This window comes from Mirounga angustirostris, unplaced genomic scaffold (genome assembly GCF_029215605.1).
Source record: "Mirounga angustirostris isolate CCGP_5_RB_7025 unplaced genomic scaffold, mMirAng1.0.hap1 SCAF_9, whole genome shotgun sequence".
Lineage (NCBI taxonomy): Eukaryota > Metazoa > Chordata > Mammalia > Carnivora > Phocidae > Mirounga > Mirounga angustirostris.
This window is the reverse complement of record NW_026991717.1, coordinates 11,099,786-11,114,042: the sequence shown is the minus strand read 5'-3', so window position 1 is coordinate 11,114,042 and position 14,257 is coordinate 11,099,786. Positions and strand designations below refer to the sequence as shown.

Below are 14,257 nucleotides of genomic sequence, written 5' to 3'. Positions count from 1 at the left end.
GTGGTCAAACCTTAAGAGGAAAGCAATCCATCCAACTCTTCCATGACCTGACAGGGCATCCAAGCCTGTGGACTGCAAATGTTGTAAAAGACAATTTATGTGCTCAAGTCACTGGGATTCCAAGGGCTAGAATCTCGCTTCAGGCATCGCTGGATCCAGGCAGTCCTCCTGCCTTTGCTCTCCCCCAGTCTACCTTCCTTTGTGCATGCTTCACTCCTATGTCCAGATCTCTGCACATGGCAGCAATGACAGGCATCAGCATCTCCGAACATTGAGAGCTTACAGGTAGCACTCCTGGAGAAGAACGTGACCTCTGTCTCTGAGTCCATCTGTTAAACCTCATGGTAGACTCTGGTTGTCAAGCTCCTTGGGCCAATACTTGTACACGAGAGACCTTCTCTGTGTCGTGGTCGGCCATGCCTGGACCACATGATCATGTCTGCAGCCCTCAAGAACCCCCTCGGGGAAAGGCAACGTTCCATCACAAAAACAACGTGTGGGACAGGCAAAAAGCAAACATTCACAACGACTCTTCCATGAGGCATTTCAACACAAGAATCCTCCAACAATGAAGAGCTCGCTTCCCACTTTAGAGGAAGGCCATTAACCTCTGATGCCAGTGTGAACGACAGCAAATCGCAACCCTCCCCAGAAATCAAACCCTTCACACAGCTGCTCTCTCTGAATGCTTCTTGCAGGTGAAAGGGGGAAAAAAAAAAAAAAAAAGGAGATAAAGCCAAGATTATTCTAAGGTCAGAAATAAGTAAATAGTCTACAAATAAACTAAAGAGTATGCACGTTATTCAGGAAAATAGCTCAGAATCTTTTATATTTAACAACAAAGCCTGTGGTACAGTTGAAAAGAAAAATGAAATGAATCTGCTTTCACCAGTCAGGTGCAGTGAGAGGTTGGTGGTACAGAAATAATGAGCCTTTGAGGTACGAAAGACACACACACACACACACAAACACACACACACACCCCACCCCACCACCCCCGTGCATCCTTCACTCTCCCCATGAATCTTCTGTAGGTCCGTCTGAGGCTAAAACCTCTGGTCTTACATCTGGTCCATCAAACACACGAACGCTAGGTTCTAAAATCTCTCAGCAAAGATGCTTACATACAGGAAAACATCCGCAGGCCCCAACCAGCTCCAAATGGTACTGGCTTCTGCCTTCCAACACTCCCTTCAGGAAACTGAGTGGCACTTGTCTTCATCCAGACATGCTTAGCTTAGAGAAATGGTTCCATTTCTTTTCCACTCTGGGATTCCCATTCTTAGGAGGCAAGAGGCAGAGCCTGGGCCAGAACGGCACCCCGAGAGGTTCAGCAGCAGGCATTCACTCTGCTCAGTTCCATTCTACCACTGGGTCCTGTGTGTGTGCGCAAGCCCCCATCCCCTGCCCCAACCCAACGCCCGCATCACTTGGAATCACAGGAGAGGAGGTTATGTATCCTGACTATGGCATTCATGACGTGCAACTGCCTTCCTTACCACCTGGCTCCGTTCGTTTTATTTCTTTGCCATTCAAAAGGTGAACACAATGCAAAGAGCAGAGAGTCCAAAATGGCAAGTCACCGACGCATTCGAACTGGCTTACATGTTGACGACTCACAGAGGGTTTGGGGAGGTGATGTCGATGAGCTGGCACTTTGGTCCACTTGAAAGACAGACTTCTGGTCACTCTTAAAAATCTGAAGATTTGGCAAGATGGACTTTGCATTCCCAGGGAAACAAATGGCAAAGGATGAAGCAAGAGCCCTTGGTTCCCCAACCTCCATATAGTCTGCTGTTTGTCATTTGCTCACTGAGCCCCTGAAACAATAAGATTGCTCCCCTGAGCAGATGTGGGAGAGGGCTGCAGAACCAATACCCTCGGGGGGCCCAAAGCCTCTTTCAGGACCTGCTTCTGCCTCACTTATTTCTCTTCTGGAAAAAGTCACAGCAAGGCAAAGGGCTGTTTTTCCAGCTTACATCAAATCCCCTGCACTAACCTGAGCTTTTAAACTTTTCAATAGATATGGATGTGACTATAGCCACAAAGATGTTCACCACTCACATGCCCAATGAGCACATTCCAGTATTTCTGGATTAATAAAATACCCTGCAGTTATCTTAACCAATAATACATTAATTTCACATCTGATATATTAATAAGTTTACAATGTCAATTAAAAGTAGGTTTACATATAGTATGGTCTTCACTAAAAATACATCCAAAAGAAAAAGGCTGGAATTAAATATACCTAAATATTGACGATAATTTTCTATATGCACCTGGATTAGAAATTATTTGCTTTCTTATATTTTGGTTTTTCCAAGTTTTACTAAAATGAGAATACATTCTTTTGAAAAATGGAGACAATATTAAGAAGCAATGTAGGAAGCAATGTAGGAAGGAAACCCAGAGAGCTAACCAGTACATCACGTGGCCATGGCCATATGCTGCGGTCCCCCGACTTAATATGGACCATATCACCTGCTGCCTGGGGCCCTGCTAGCACTTTGCATACTTTGCGGTGAGCCACAGGAAGGGGTCCTCAGGCAAAGAAGAGCCCTACCGATTTAATTCACGACTGAAGAGGTTGCTATTCTTAGGTCTACGAGGTGGATTATATCCCAAGCTGAAAACCAGGATCCAACTACCCTTGTCAAGAGAACTGCCTGTGTGTTTCAGTAAGTCCTTTACTCCCGCCTCCCTTTCTCCACCTGGAAATGGAAAGGACAGGACCATAAAAATGAACAGGACGGTGTTAATCGGTCTCTACCATGATACCCGATGCAAAGGATACCAAGGCAAAGCCGTGCCAGGTAGGTCCCGGCCTCCTTTTACTGCTAAGGAAACAAGCTCAAATCAACTGGAAAGGTGTCCAAAATCCTGGTGGCAGGTCTGTGGTGGAGCCAGGATTTGAATCTCAAAACTGTCTAACTCCAGAGCCCATGCTGGGAGTCTTGCCCAAGGTCACCCAGGCAGTGAGCACAGAAGTGATTCCATGAACCACAGGACATGAATTATGAGCAGCTGAAAATGAAAAAGCATCATCCAGCAGCCCAGGCAATATGGAAGCACCCGTTAAGAGCCACACACATGTTTCCCAGCACATTGCTCAACACACGGAAAATGGCATGTGACCAGCAGCTGGGGAGAGGGGGTGGAACATGGCCCAAACCAAGTGACCAGTTTTACAGTGTCCTTTACTTTAGAAAAAAATTAATGAGGCTAACTTCAATATCAATGAAGTTGCAAGTATATAATGAGCTAGGCTTATTCCCATGAGGGAGAGCTTTTTAATTATTTTTTCATATGAACTACAGTCACAGTGTATTTGATCCATACGCAACCCACACTCTTTGGAGAGTTAAAACACATTTTACTCAATGTCAAGTTAAAATAAAAACTCATCAGAAGCAAAATAACTCTGGGCTCCCAGGGCTCTGACGCAAAGGTGGGTTCGCTCTGCTTGCCGGCTGGTATCACAGTGACCTTTGTACTAAACAAACACTTGGCAGATGAAATCGGAGAATAATTCTCTTTGCATCAACTGGAACACAGAGGGCTCCCCTGGGTTTCAATAGAAGTGATAAAAAAGAAAACAGGACACATCGGTGTCTGATGTGTGTGCCGCCCGAATTGCAAGCCATTGCTGTGTGTCTGCAAGGGCCCCATTCTTCCTGGGTATGCAGAGGGCGCCCACGGGAAGCCTTCTTGAAGAATCGCTTTCCTCTAGCCAGCTGCCATTCTACCTAAGACTTCTGTCTCAATATCCACCTCTATGTACACACCTGTGCATGCATGTATTATTATTGCCTGTGTGTTTGCCAAACACACACGACTCAAAACACTCTGGTTTCATCTGGATCCCATTCTGCATTTTGAAGACCTCATGCACGTGTAATAAAATTGCACAGAACTATACATACATACACAGACACAAATGAGTGCACAGAACGCTGGTAAAATCTGAGTCAACTCCATGGACTGTACCGATGTTAATTTCCTCGTTTTGATAGTGTTATGTGCAGTTATGTGCAATGTTACCATTGGGGGAAACTGGATGAAGGGTATGGGGGACTTCCCTATATTTTGCCACAATTTGTGATTCTAGCATTATCTCAAGTTTAAAAAAAAAAGCTCCATCTTCAAAAAATTTCTTAGGCACCTATAAATAAATAAATCACAACAATGCAGTTCCTTACAGAAAAGTTGAGACAAAAGATGCAAGAGTCTTGGCTCAGTCTGGTCCTGGCCCCCTTGGTACCAGTTAGGGGCTGAATCAGGTCCCCCCTCCCGTGCCCCCAAAATCCCTATGTTGGAGCTCCAACCTCCAGGACCTCAGCACGTGACTGCATTTGGAGACAGGGCCTGAAGAGGTAAAAAGGTTAAATGAGGTCCGATGGGTGGGCCCTAAGCCACTCTGACTGGTGTCCTTATAAGACATGAAGAGACCCCAGGGATGGGTCCACACAGAGGAAAAACTCTGTGAAGGCAGGAGGAGGGGCAGGTGCCGTGTGCCAGCCAAGGAGAGAGGCTCTAGAGGAAACCAACTCTCCTGACCCCTTGATCTTGGACTTCCAGCTTCCAGAACTGTGAGAAAATAGATCCCTGTGGTTTGAGCCACCCTTAGGACTGCCTTAACAAACTAATACAGTACCCATGTCCTGCCCACCCCAGTCATCTGGTTTTGTCCCCTGGTAAGGAGCTCCTGAGCCCGTGGCATCCACCTTTAGGAGGGAAATGGTGGCCCTCAAGTGTGGCAGGAAACCAAATCGAGGAAGGAACAAAGGTCCTGGCACAGAAGAGCTAAACAGCAGGTAACCAACCCTTCCCTACCCGTGCAAGACTGGTGCTCCACTATCTGGGGAGTTATCACAACACAGAAGACTGAATGCAAGTTTTCGGGGTGAGCCCATGGGGCAGAACCAAAAGCAGCATGTGGGAAGCTGTGAGGAGCCAGATTTCTATCACAACAGAAGCATAAGTGCCTAATGGCTATCATGGTTCAAGAAGGGAATGAAGAGAGGTGTCTGGGTGGCTCAGTCGTTAAGCGTCTGCCTTCAGCTCAGGTCATGATCCCAGGGTCCTGGGATCGAGCCCCACATCAGGCTCCCTGCTCCACGGGAAGCCTGCTTCTCCCTCTCCCCCTGCTTGTGTTCCCTGTCTCGCTGTCTCTGTCAAATAAAATCTTAAAAAAAAAAAAAAAAAAAAGAAGGGAATGAAGAGCCATGTGAGGGGAGGGCCGCTGCATTGCTGGAGACAGGGAAGCAGAAGGCGGAATACACCAGCTGCCCCTGCCTAAGAAGGGCCAGCTCTAATCTGCACCCACCCTGGAGAAGGCTCCAGAACCCCACCCTGGACTGTTAGCCTGGATCACCCTCCCTTCTCCCTCCTCCTCCCACATCTCGGGCTGTGACACCCACTCCTCATTCTGATCCCACCTCTCCCCTCAGCTGTGAGGCACCCTGCGTGCTTTCCTCCTTGCTGGCTTCTGTGATTTTTATTTCCTGAAGCCTTCACGCTATCTTGTGCAATGCCCTGACTTGTACCTAACCCCCTGGACCATCCACTGGCCCTCTCCCCACAACCCCAGCCTTGTGACAGATCCCAGATGAACACGGGAAAACCCCCGCCCTCAGACCTGGAGTCCAGCTCCATTCAGCTAAGTTCTCTCAGGCAAGTCCCTGAACCTCTCAGAATCGTGTCCCTGTCTGTCTCATTTACAACAGCGAAATGGTGGCCCTCAAGTGTGCCCTCACAACAATGCAGTTCCTTACAGAAAAGTTGAGACAAAAGATGCAAGAGTCTTGGCTCAGTCTGAAGTTAAAAAAAAAAAAAAAACGCATGTCCAACAAGAGAGGGCATTAAACATCACAGGACGGATCCCCAAGAGAATGTTAGGTTTACAGCGGTAGCACCATAGACTATTTAGTAACATGAGACCATGTGCATCAAATATTGAGAGATGTTTGTTATAAACACATTTTTAAAGATTATTTACTTGGGGGAGGAGAGAGAGAGCACGTGCACACACGAGTGAGTGTGGGGGGCAAGGTAGAGGGGGAGAGAGACTCTCAAGCAGACTCCCTGCTGAGTGTGGAGCCCCACACAGGTCCCAATCTCAGGACCGCAAGATCATGACCGGAGCCAAAACCAAGAGTCGGACACTTAACCAACTGCACCACCCAGGCGCCCCCGAAACACATTTTTGGTAGAAAAGCATACCAACACAGAAAATACAGACATTATATAATCATAAAGCTAAGAGTAGTGCTTCTTTATTCTTTCTTCATACTTGCAAAGTTGTCAACAGTGACATACTTTTTATGTCATAACTTTATTCCTAGTTAAAAAGTATTTAAAAAAAATCTCTACCACTCTCGTTTCACCTTTTTCCTCCTCAAAGAGAACAAGGTTACAGTCAACCTAATGAGGGACACAGTGAGTCCATCACATTATCCTACTTACCCTCGCCTACAATACGACGGGCCAGGTTTTGAACTTGGAGAAACAGAACAGCTAAGAACACTAAGCAGCTAAGAACATGTGAGCTCATGGGAGGTCACATCATGGGCCAGAGGCTCACTGAGGAGACTCCCAAAGGGGTGACTCTTGGACCCTGGTCATGCCTCACATCCAACAGTCTCCACTGCCACGCTGCCCCATCAGTCCCGCTCGGAAGAAAGAGTGCCACGTGCCACCCACAGGTCATTGTCTAGCTGCTCGGTGAGGCTTGGCTCCACGTCATATGGTTGTGAAAAGCCTGCCAGCAGAGCCATGTCCCCATTCAGCTGCTTTTGTCCCCTGGTAATGAGCTCCCTTCACTCCCTCCCCGTGCTGGAAAGGGGCAGCTGCAGAACGGTGCAAGCCAGAGAAGCCCCTGGGGAACGGCCCATCCAGGAACTCGGGAGCTTGGCAGTGGTCCGGCCACAACCGTCCAAAGCCAACAGTCATTTCAGTGGACAATATCGGCTGGACTTGAGATGGAAGGCTTCCATGTCCCCCTCGTTCTAGGGTCCATGACATGGCCACTCAGGAGCGCACACACCCCGAGACTGGGGACCCAGGACTCGCACACCCCAGGGGCAGGTCTTGTCCACAACAGCCTGTGGACACCCAGAGGAAAGGATCAGCTGTGAACAAGTCTGTGGTTGACAAAGGAGGTATTGATCATCTTTTCCATCTTCAACCCACACTCACGTTTTCGGCATATGGCCAGATGGCTGGCTGTGGGCCTCTTGCTCTTCACCAGCTTCACAGGTGATGGAAGCAGGGGACGCACAGGCTATTCCGCCCCAATGGACACGCATCTACACAAACAGTCCCAGCGCCAGTCCCTTCAGACTTTCCTCCTCTCTGCAGGCAGGTATAAAAGGCTGTAATGCAGCAGTCCCTTCCAGTGGGTTCCCCCATATACTTCCCAAAGCTTTAAGTGGCTTCAGGAACTAGCTCCCCATTAGAGGAGATAAATGCTACAATATTCTTGTGATCACAAACATTACTTTATGTCCTGTACGATAAATGAGTGAACCAGTTATACTCTGCATATACTAAGGTCTTCTTAAATCGCTCCTGGAGAATCCCAAGCATGCACGGGATAGTAAGACCACATATTGAGCTGATCTCCCCCAGAAGGCTTACTCTTTTCTTCTCCCTGTAAACACGTACCCATGAAACCAGTTCAGAGGCACTCAGAGAGCCCATCTCAACAGCTGTGTATGGTCATGTTTTGGAATTTGCCAGATGGACCAGCACCGAGGTCCATGCACCACACAGACAGACATTTCCAACTCTGTTTAACTATCACAGAAGGGAAAAAAATGGCACCCAAGTAGAAATTTGCCTGAAACATTCTTCCTAACAAAGACTCACAGCAAATCCCATGGTCTCAGAACTGGAGAAGGTCCTCTGCCTTTAACGGTCAGCCCTACTGCCCATGCGTCCACCTGCCACACACAAAACCAAAGCACCTCCTCACCCTAAAGCTTTGCACACACAAACCAGGTCCCGCCCACTGCAGGGAAAGACCATGACCTAACTCAGCAGGGAAGACTTCCAGAAGCAGGTTCTGGGCCTGCTGCCCTGGGCAGGAAGTCCCAAGCCAAGGTGATTCAGCACTGACAAGACTTGAGAAAGGATTCCGGGGAGGAATTTTTCTGCTGGATTCTATCATCAGAGACAAGAACTTGGCTATTCATTCCCCACTTCCTTCTCTGTGCTTTGATTTATGTACTTTCTATGACTACTACCAGAAAACAGCTCTCCCAAGGTCTAGGGTGACATCAGTCAAGTCCAAGACCAACGATCTGGATGGACCTCAGGAAGCTATCTGGCTCCATGTTGTGGCCCATGTCCTAGTCTGTGTCAGACTCACATGGAGTGGCTGCTGCTCAAGCTTTAGAAAGAACAAAATGTAAATGATGTCCTTAGTACCTTTAATACCCACCCGGACCACATGGGGAGAGGGCCTGACCTCATCCTGGGATATCTTCTATGTTGGGTTCCACATCGTAGTGGAAGCTAAGTCACGACCAGGCTCCAGGTGATCTACCCCTTTATAGAGAGGCATACACTCTCCACCTTTCTCACCCTAAGGCTGTTCTCAAAGAACAGGAAACCTACATTTGCAACGTATTTGTCCAACAAAAGCATGTACTCCATAGGTGGGACAGAAAGCCACTGAGGAAACTCAGCATGGAAGCGTATAACTATTCCAAACCATCCTAGCTCAGAAACCTTGGGCAGTGCATGGTGGAAACTCAACAGGTACAAAGCTTTAGGTCACATTCTGTTCAAATTCTGTTTTATCCTAAACCTTTGTATGGTAATTAACAGTGCTCCAGGAAGCAAAACGTTTCCACAGGAAGAGGTAATTCTGTCAAAGCTCAGCACTCAGTGAGTGGGGATAGGTCTTTACAATCCAACTGTTTGTGGGAGGCCAAATTACTTAGTGAACAGGGGACGGAGATGCTCGGCAGGCCCCCACCCTACAAATGGCCATACGACAGTGCCCCAAGGCAGTGACAGAGGACCCCCGTTTGTTGTAAGAAAAACTCACACTTCGAGGTTGCTTAACCTTAGACCCATGAATGGCTTCCATCTTGCCAGTTGAAAATATCAGAAGCTAGGATGCAAAATAATTTTTGAACAACTCACATGGACCTTATTCCTTCCTAAATATCCAGCTCCCGTGTATACCCTCATTGCAGAATTACCAGAAGTCACCAACTTTGAATGATACCAAATGCTGAAAAGACAATCATCTCTCACCCCTTTGAGCTTCAATAGGACAATGACCAGATGATCATTTCGATTATTAAAAACTGGGGTTTCCAAGGTGTAGACCCCAAGTATACCTCGGTGGCTAATGCCAGAGAGCTCAAAGTCCACACACACGTGAAAAGCAGGTAAATACACGTTAAACCCATCCTGACCACGTCTTCCCATTCATAGCTTCCTAATGTCCTAGCAAAGCCAACCTCAAACTCCACTGTGCATTGAAATCACCTGGGGAGACTTTTTCAAAAAAGCAATCCATGCCGGTGGTACCCCAGACCAACTACACTGGATTTTCTTGGGGGTACAACTCAGGCATCCCCATTTTTCAAAGTCCCCCTCTTCCCCCCCCCACCCCACACACACACCCGGCAGATGTGCAGCCAAGTCTGAGAACCATAAAAAGTTCACGGGCCCACCTGGCCTTCCTCTGTCAAGGCGCCCCGGTTACTAACAGAGCATGGAGCCCAGGGCAGCGCGCGGGCACGGCCGCAGCTCCTACCTATGTAGAGCGAGGAGTCCTTCCTCCGCACGTGGTCGTCGATGTAGGAGACGCCCAGGGGCTGCACGGGGGTAGCACCGATGCCCAGGAGCACCTGGGCCCCAATGAGCAGCAAGTACATCATGTTGGTGGCGGTCCGGCTGCGGCAGATGAGGTCCGGGTCGGGGCCCTGGTCGCCGCCCGAGCCGTTGGCGGCGCAGACGTCGCGGCCCTCGGCGCCCCAGCGGATCTCACCCGCCTCGTACTTGTACTGGTGGGTCAGGAACTCGGGCAGCGCCGACAGCAGCGCGCCCAGGGCCATGACGATACCGCCGCAGCCGATGAGGCGCGGCCTGTGCCCGCGCGCCCCGAAGTAGCTCACGAAGAGGATGAGCGCCAGGTTCCCGATCTCGAAGCTGCTGGCGATCACGCCCACGTCGGCGCTCTGCAGGTTGAACCTCCGCTCCAGGGTGGTCAGGACGCTCACCTGCGGGGTGCAAAAGGAAAGCTCAAGGCCAGTGCGAACGCACGCCACCCGGGACGCAGCCCCCCTCCGGCCTCGCGGTGCACCTGCGGGCCGGCCCTTGCCCCTCAGCGGGGTTTACAGGACCAGGATGCAAAAGGCGCCTGCGACAAGGGACTTAAACCTGAAGAGTCCAAAAAATATTTACTTAGTAGGACAACCCTAATTCGATGGCTAAAGAATTAACTTTCCCAATAGCAGGGAAGTGTTTTCTTGGCACCTGCTTCCATCCTGAAAGGTTCTGCCTTATTTGGGAAACACAACTTCTCCTTCCCCACAGGCGGCCACCATCCCTTAGGGCTCAGGTGTCCTGCGCAAAGCCCTGAAGTCCATTTTCACACGCTCCCAACGACACCCTATTTAGAAAGTCCATGCTGGGAGGGCACAGGGGGCCAGGGAATTTTTACTAGGAGGTTGGCAAAGCATACCTGAAGAAAACAAAACCCTACTTGGAAAAATGGACATGCTAGATTAGTTCACTGGGATAATCATTAGCTCCGTTTCCTTCTGGAAATTTCCAACATACATTTCCCTAGGCCTTCAAATAAATACATCCCCAACTGTTCTATGCCCTGCAGCCCTGCCAAAGTCCCTTGGATGGAATATTTTTAAGACTTTCCCCACCTCTGTATTCTAGTCCACCCTTCATCTGTTTAACAAATATTAAACCTCTACAGTGGCTTGGCAATGCCCTAGACACACACCCACACAGAGAAAAAAAGGAAGAGAGGACACCTGTCCTTAAGATGCCACCTAGCAGACAGACATGCACAACTCTATCACAAAGTGACTGGATATTACACTCATGCTGCAGCCATCACAGGAGCGGGGGGGGGGGGGGTCAAGAGGAGATGCATATTATATTAGGGCTTTTGAGCTAGAGAGAGAAAATGCAAATAGCTCTCCCTCCTGTTGTATGCAGGTTCCACACAGGGTATCACCAGCAAGGTAAGAGTCCCCATCATCACGGGAGGTCCGATAGCCCTAGCTGGGCAGGAAAGAACATTCCAGGTTAAGGCAACAGGGTGAGCAAAAGTTGGTGGCATGACTTAATAAAGGAATGGAAAATGGTTGGAAAGGTGGATTAGTGACAGATTCTAAAGAACTACAGATGCCACCCTAAAGAAATTAGGCAATCCCGCGCAGTGTGGTGGAAAAAATGCAGAGCACGGAGAGAGGAACACCTGGTTTGAATCCCAGCTATTATTCCCTTAATTAGCTCTAGAATGTCGATCAAGTTGCTTCACCTGTCCCAAGCCCTGGTTTCTGTGAAGCAGGAATAGGAACATCAACCGGGCAGGATGTACAAGAAAATTGGAAATAATGAAAGGTCCGCTAGCACAGACCTGCCTTTCCCTTCCTGGCAGGAGAGTGTAGGGAGAGGAAGCAAAGCAGAGGGGTGCAGAGCCAGGACTCCCAGAGCCAGAACGCCTGGGGCCATCCTGACTCTATGACCTTGCACCGTTCACCTATGCTTTCACTTTCCCATCTATAAAATGGGGATAGGAGTGCCAGGAGCCAACAACATACAGGAGTAAATGCTGGAAAGGGCTATCTATAACCATTGTCATTTATCTGTGGGCATCGGGCAACATCAAAGCAAAAGATGCTGGGTGTGGCCATTGTGTGGCAAATGGACCGACAGAAGAGTGGAGAGAGGAATGCCAGCAAACTATTATCGAGAAAAGAGAGAGGAAAGGCAAAGTCAGTACAGTGGCAAGAGAAATGGACAGGATTTGAGGCTTGTGGAAGCCGAGTTCTATCTCCGGAGACTCTGGGCCGTGTGCTGCTAAGGAATGGGAAGAAGGAGAGTTATGTGGATCTAGCCTTCCACCAAACGTGTAAATCCGTGCCCCGTTGTCAAAATCCACGATCCACAGCCTCCGACCATGTGCACACACAGCTATACCTGTAAGGATTAGCAGGTCTCTATGTACCTTAAGAAAAAGAACAGAGAAGCCAGGTGATTCCTCCCAACCTCATCTTCAACCCCACACATTGAAACAGCCTTCTTTAACCCAGTGGTTCTCAAAGCTACCTTCAGATTGGAAGCACTCGGGAAAAGCTTAAGAGTTCAGATGTTCAGGGCGAGCTCGGCAGAGCAGCGTTCTAACACTGGTATTGGCGACAGGACATCTGTGTCCCCGCTCTGTTGCCCACATTCCAATTCTGACTCCCGTTCCCACTGCACTTTCTAACCAAGTCAAGGCCAGCTCGCAACTCAGTCAGCCCTCATTATGTGGCTAGCTTATTTCTCAAACACCAAGTATCTGCAACTGTCAAGAAAAGAAATTTATTAGCCGGTCTGGTCTCATTAAAATGGCTTTCAAAGACTCCCAAGGAAGTTCTTTCTGGAAGGTCTGGGTAGGAAAAACAAAGGCTTCATTTATTCGCTCCTTTGTAACACCCAAAAAAGCATGATGGGACCAGCGCTCTAGCAGAGGCTTGTAATAAGTAAAGCTGCGTGGGAGTGAAGACGACAGCCTATCCACCTGGGAGGTTGGGGGGCTCCAGAAGGCTTCACCCCAGCTTTTGTGCTGAGCTTGAGAGATGCCCAGAAGAGGCTGGGTGCAGGAAGGGAGCAGGAATCTATCCAGGCACTAGAGTCCTCTCACGCAGCCTGGTGACCTCCACAGGAGGTCAAGGACAACAGAAGCGGGATGGTAGCAGGTGGGAAGGGTTGGAACAGAAGCCGTTTTCTATTCCTGCCACGAGGCTTAATGACATACATGTTAGGCGGCATATCTGAAACATGACAACAGTGCTGTTCCAGCAGGTGTGACCTGTCATAAAATATCACACAGGTGTGGACGTTTATGATGACAGATAAGGACGGCAGGGATAGAGACAGCTGTGGGCAAAACAAAATATAATCAGCTCTTCTAGAGCGAGCTGACGTCTGTGCCTGCAACCCCTCTTGTCCTGCCTCAATCCTGCTCTTTGCAGAGAAATCCACAAGGGGTGACAGGAAGCCGTAGGGTCTGCACCTCCTTGACCTGTGACCTGACAAGCCCCAGGGATGCCTCTGAATCAAGCATTGGGCCGTGCAAGCATTCTGAAAAGACGCTTTGTGGATCAATTTGATCAGAGGCTAATGTCTCCACTCACTTAAAACACAATTTTGAGAAGATGAACTAATTAAGTATGCATGAGGCCATAAAACCCACTTGGGGCTTTTATGTGGCAGGGAACAATCCAGCAATGCGAAAGACGCGTGCTAAACGGAAAGACTGTCTTTACTTAATGGGTAACAGGACTGATGAGAAACGTCTTGGTAATTAGAGACGAAGGAGCCGTAACTCCAGGAGGTAAAGTGCCCTCACCCCGTGCCAAGTGGATATGAAGTTATTATTAAAAGAATGCAATATTTATCAGGTCTCTACTACCACGATTCAAAAAGAAAAACAACTTGCATTTCAGAATCTCTTGGAGCACTTGCTAAAAATACAGCCCCCCAGACACTGAGAGGTGACCCAGGCCAGAGATTCTGTAAGACTCCAGGCGTCTTGGATGCCCAACTAGGACAGAAAACCACTTCTATTCCAGGAGTCCACCCACGTACTCACCATCAATCTCGAGCTGGGCTCCTTAACCTCAGGGGCAGCAAAATCACATGGAGTACATCACCACCGCATTCCAACCTCAGAGTTTATGACACCTCGGGGGTCCAGGGCGGGGGGGAGGGGACTGGGAATTTACGTTCGAACCTGCTCCCAGGTGATGTTGCTGGTGCTCAGGGGACCACGCTTTAAGAACCACTGGTCTACTGGCCTTCCTGTCCTCAACAAACCTACCGCTGCTCAAGACTGAAGAGTCTGTTTTTTAAATAGATACGAGTGGAAAGCACTCCCTCATTTTCGGCTCCTAGAGACACACTCACATGGGCCAACTGGGATTGCCTTTGTGGGAGGCTCACCTCTTAGGGTGCCTGCGGCACGCTCAGGCCAGCTGCATCAAGGGGGACCCAAAGGGAGAAG

At 49.0% G+C, this 14,257-nt stretch overlaps 1 protein-coding gene across 8 annotated transcripts in view; it reads right to left on the bottom strand.

Moving 5' to 3' along the window:
* SLCO3A1 (solute carrier organic anion transporter family member 3A1) overlaps positions 1 to 14,257 on the bottom strand; it is a 304,890-nt gene that overhangs the window by 229,133 nt on the left and 61,500 nt on the right. For all 8 annotated transcript variants that reach the window (XM_064569932.1, XM_064569934.1, XM_064569935.1 and 5 more), the window contains exon 2: positions 9,779 to 10,244. In XM_064569932.1, coding sequence (XP_064426002.1) covers positions 9,779 to 10,244 — 466 coding nt within the window. The remainder of the gene's footprint in view (positions 1 to 9,778; positions 10,245 to 14,257) is intronic.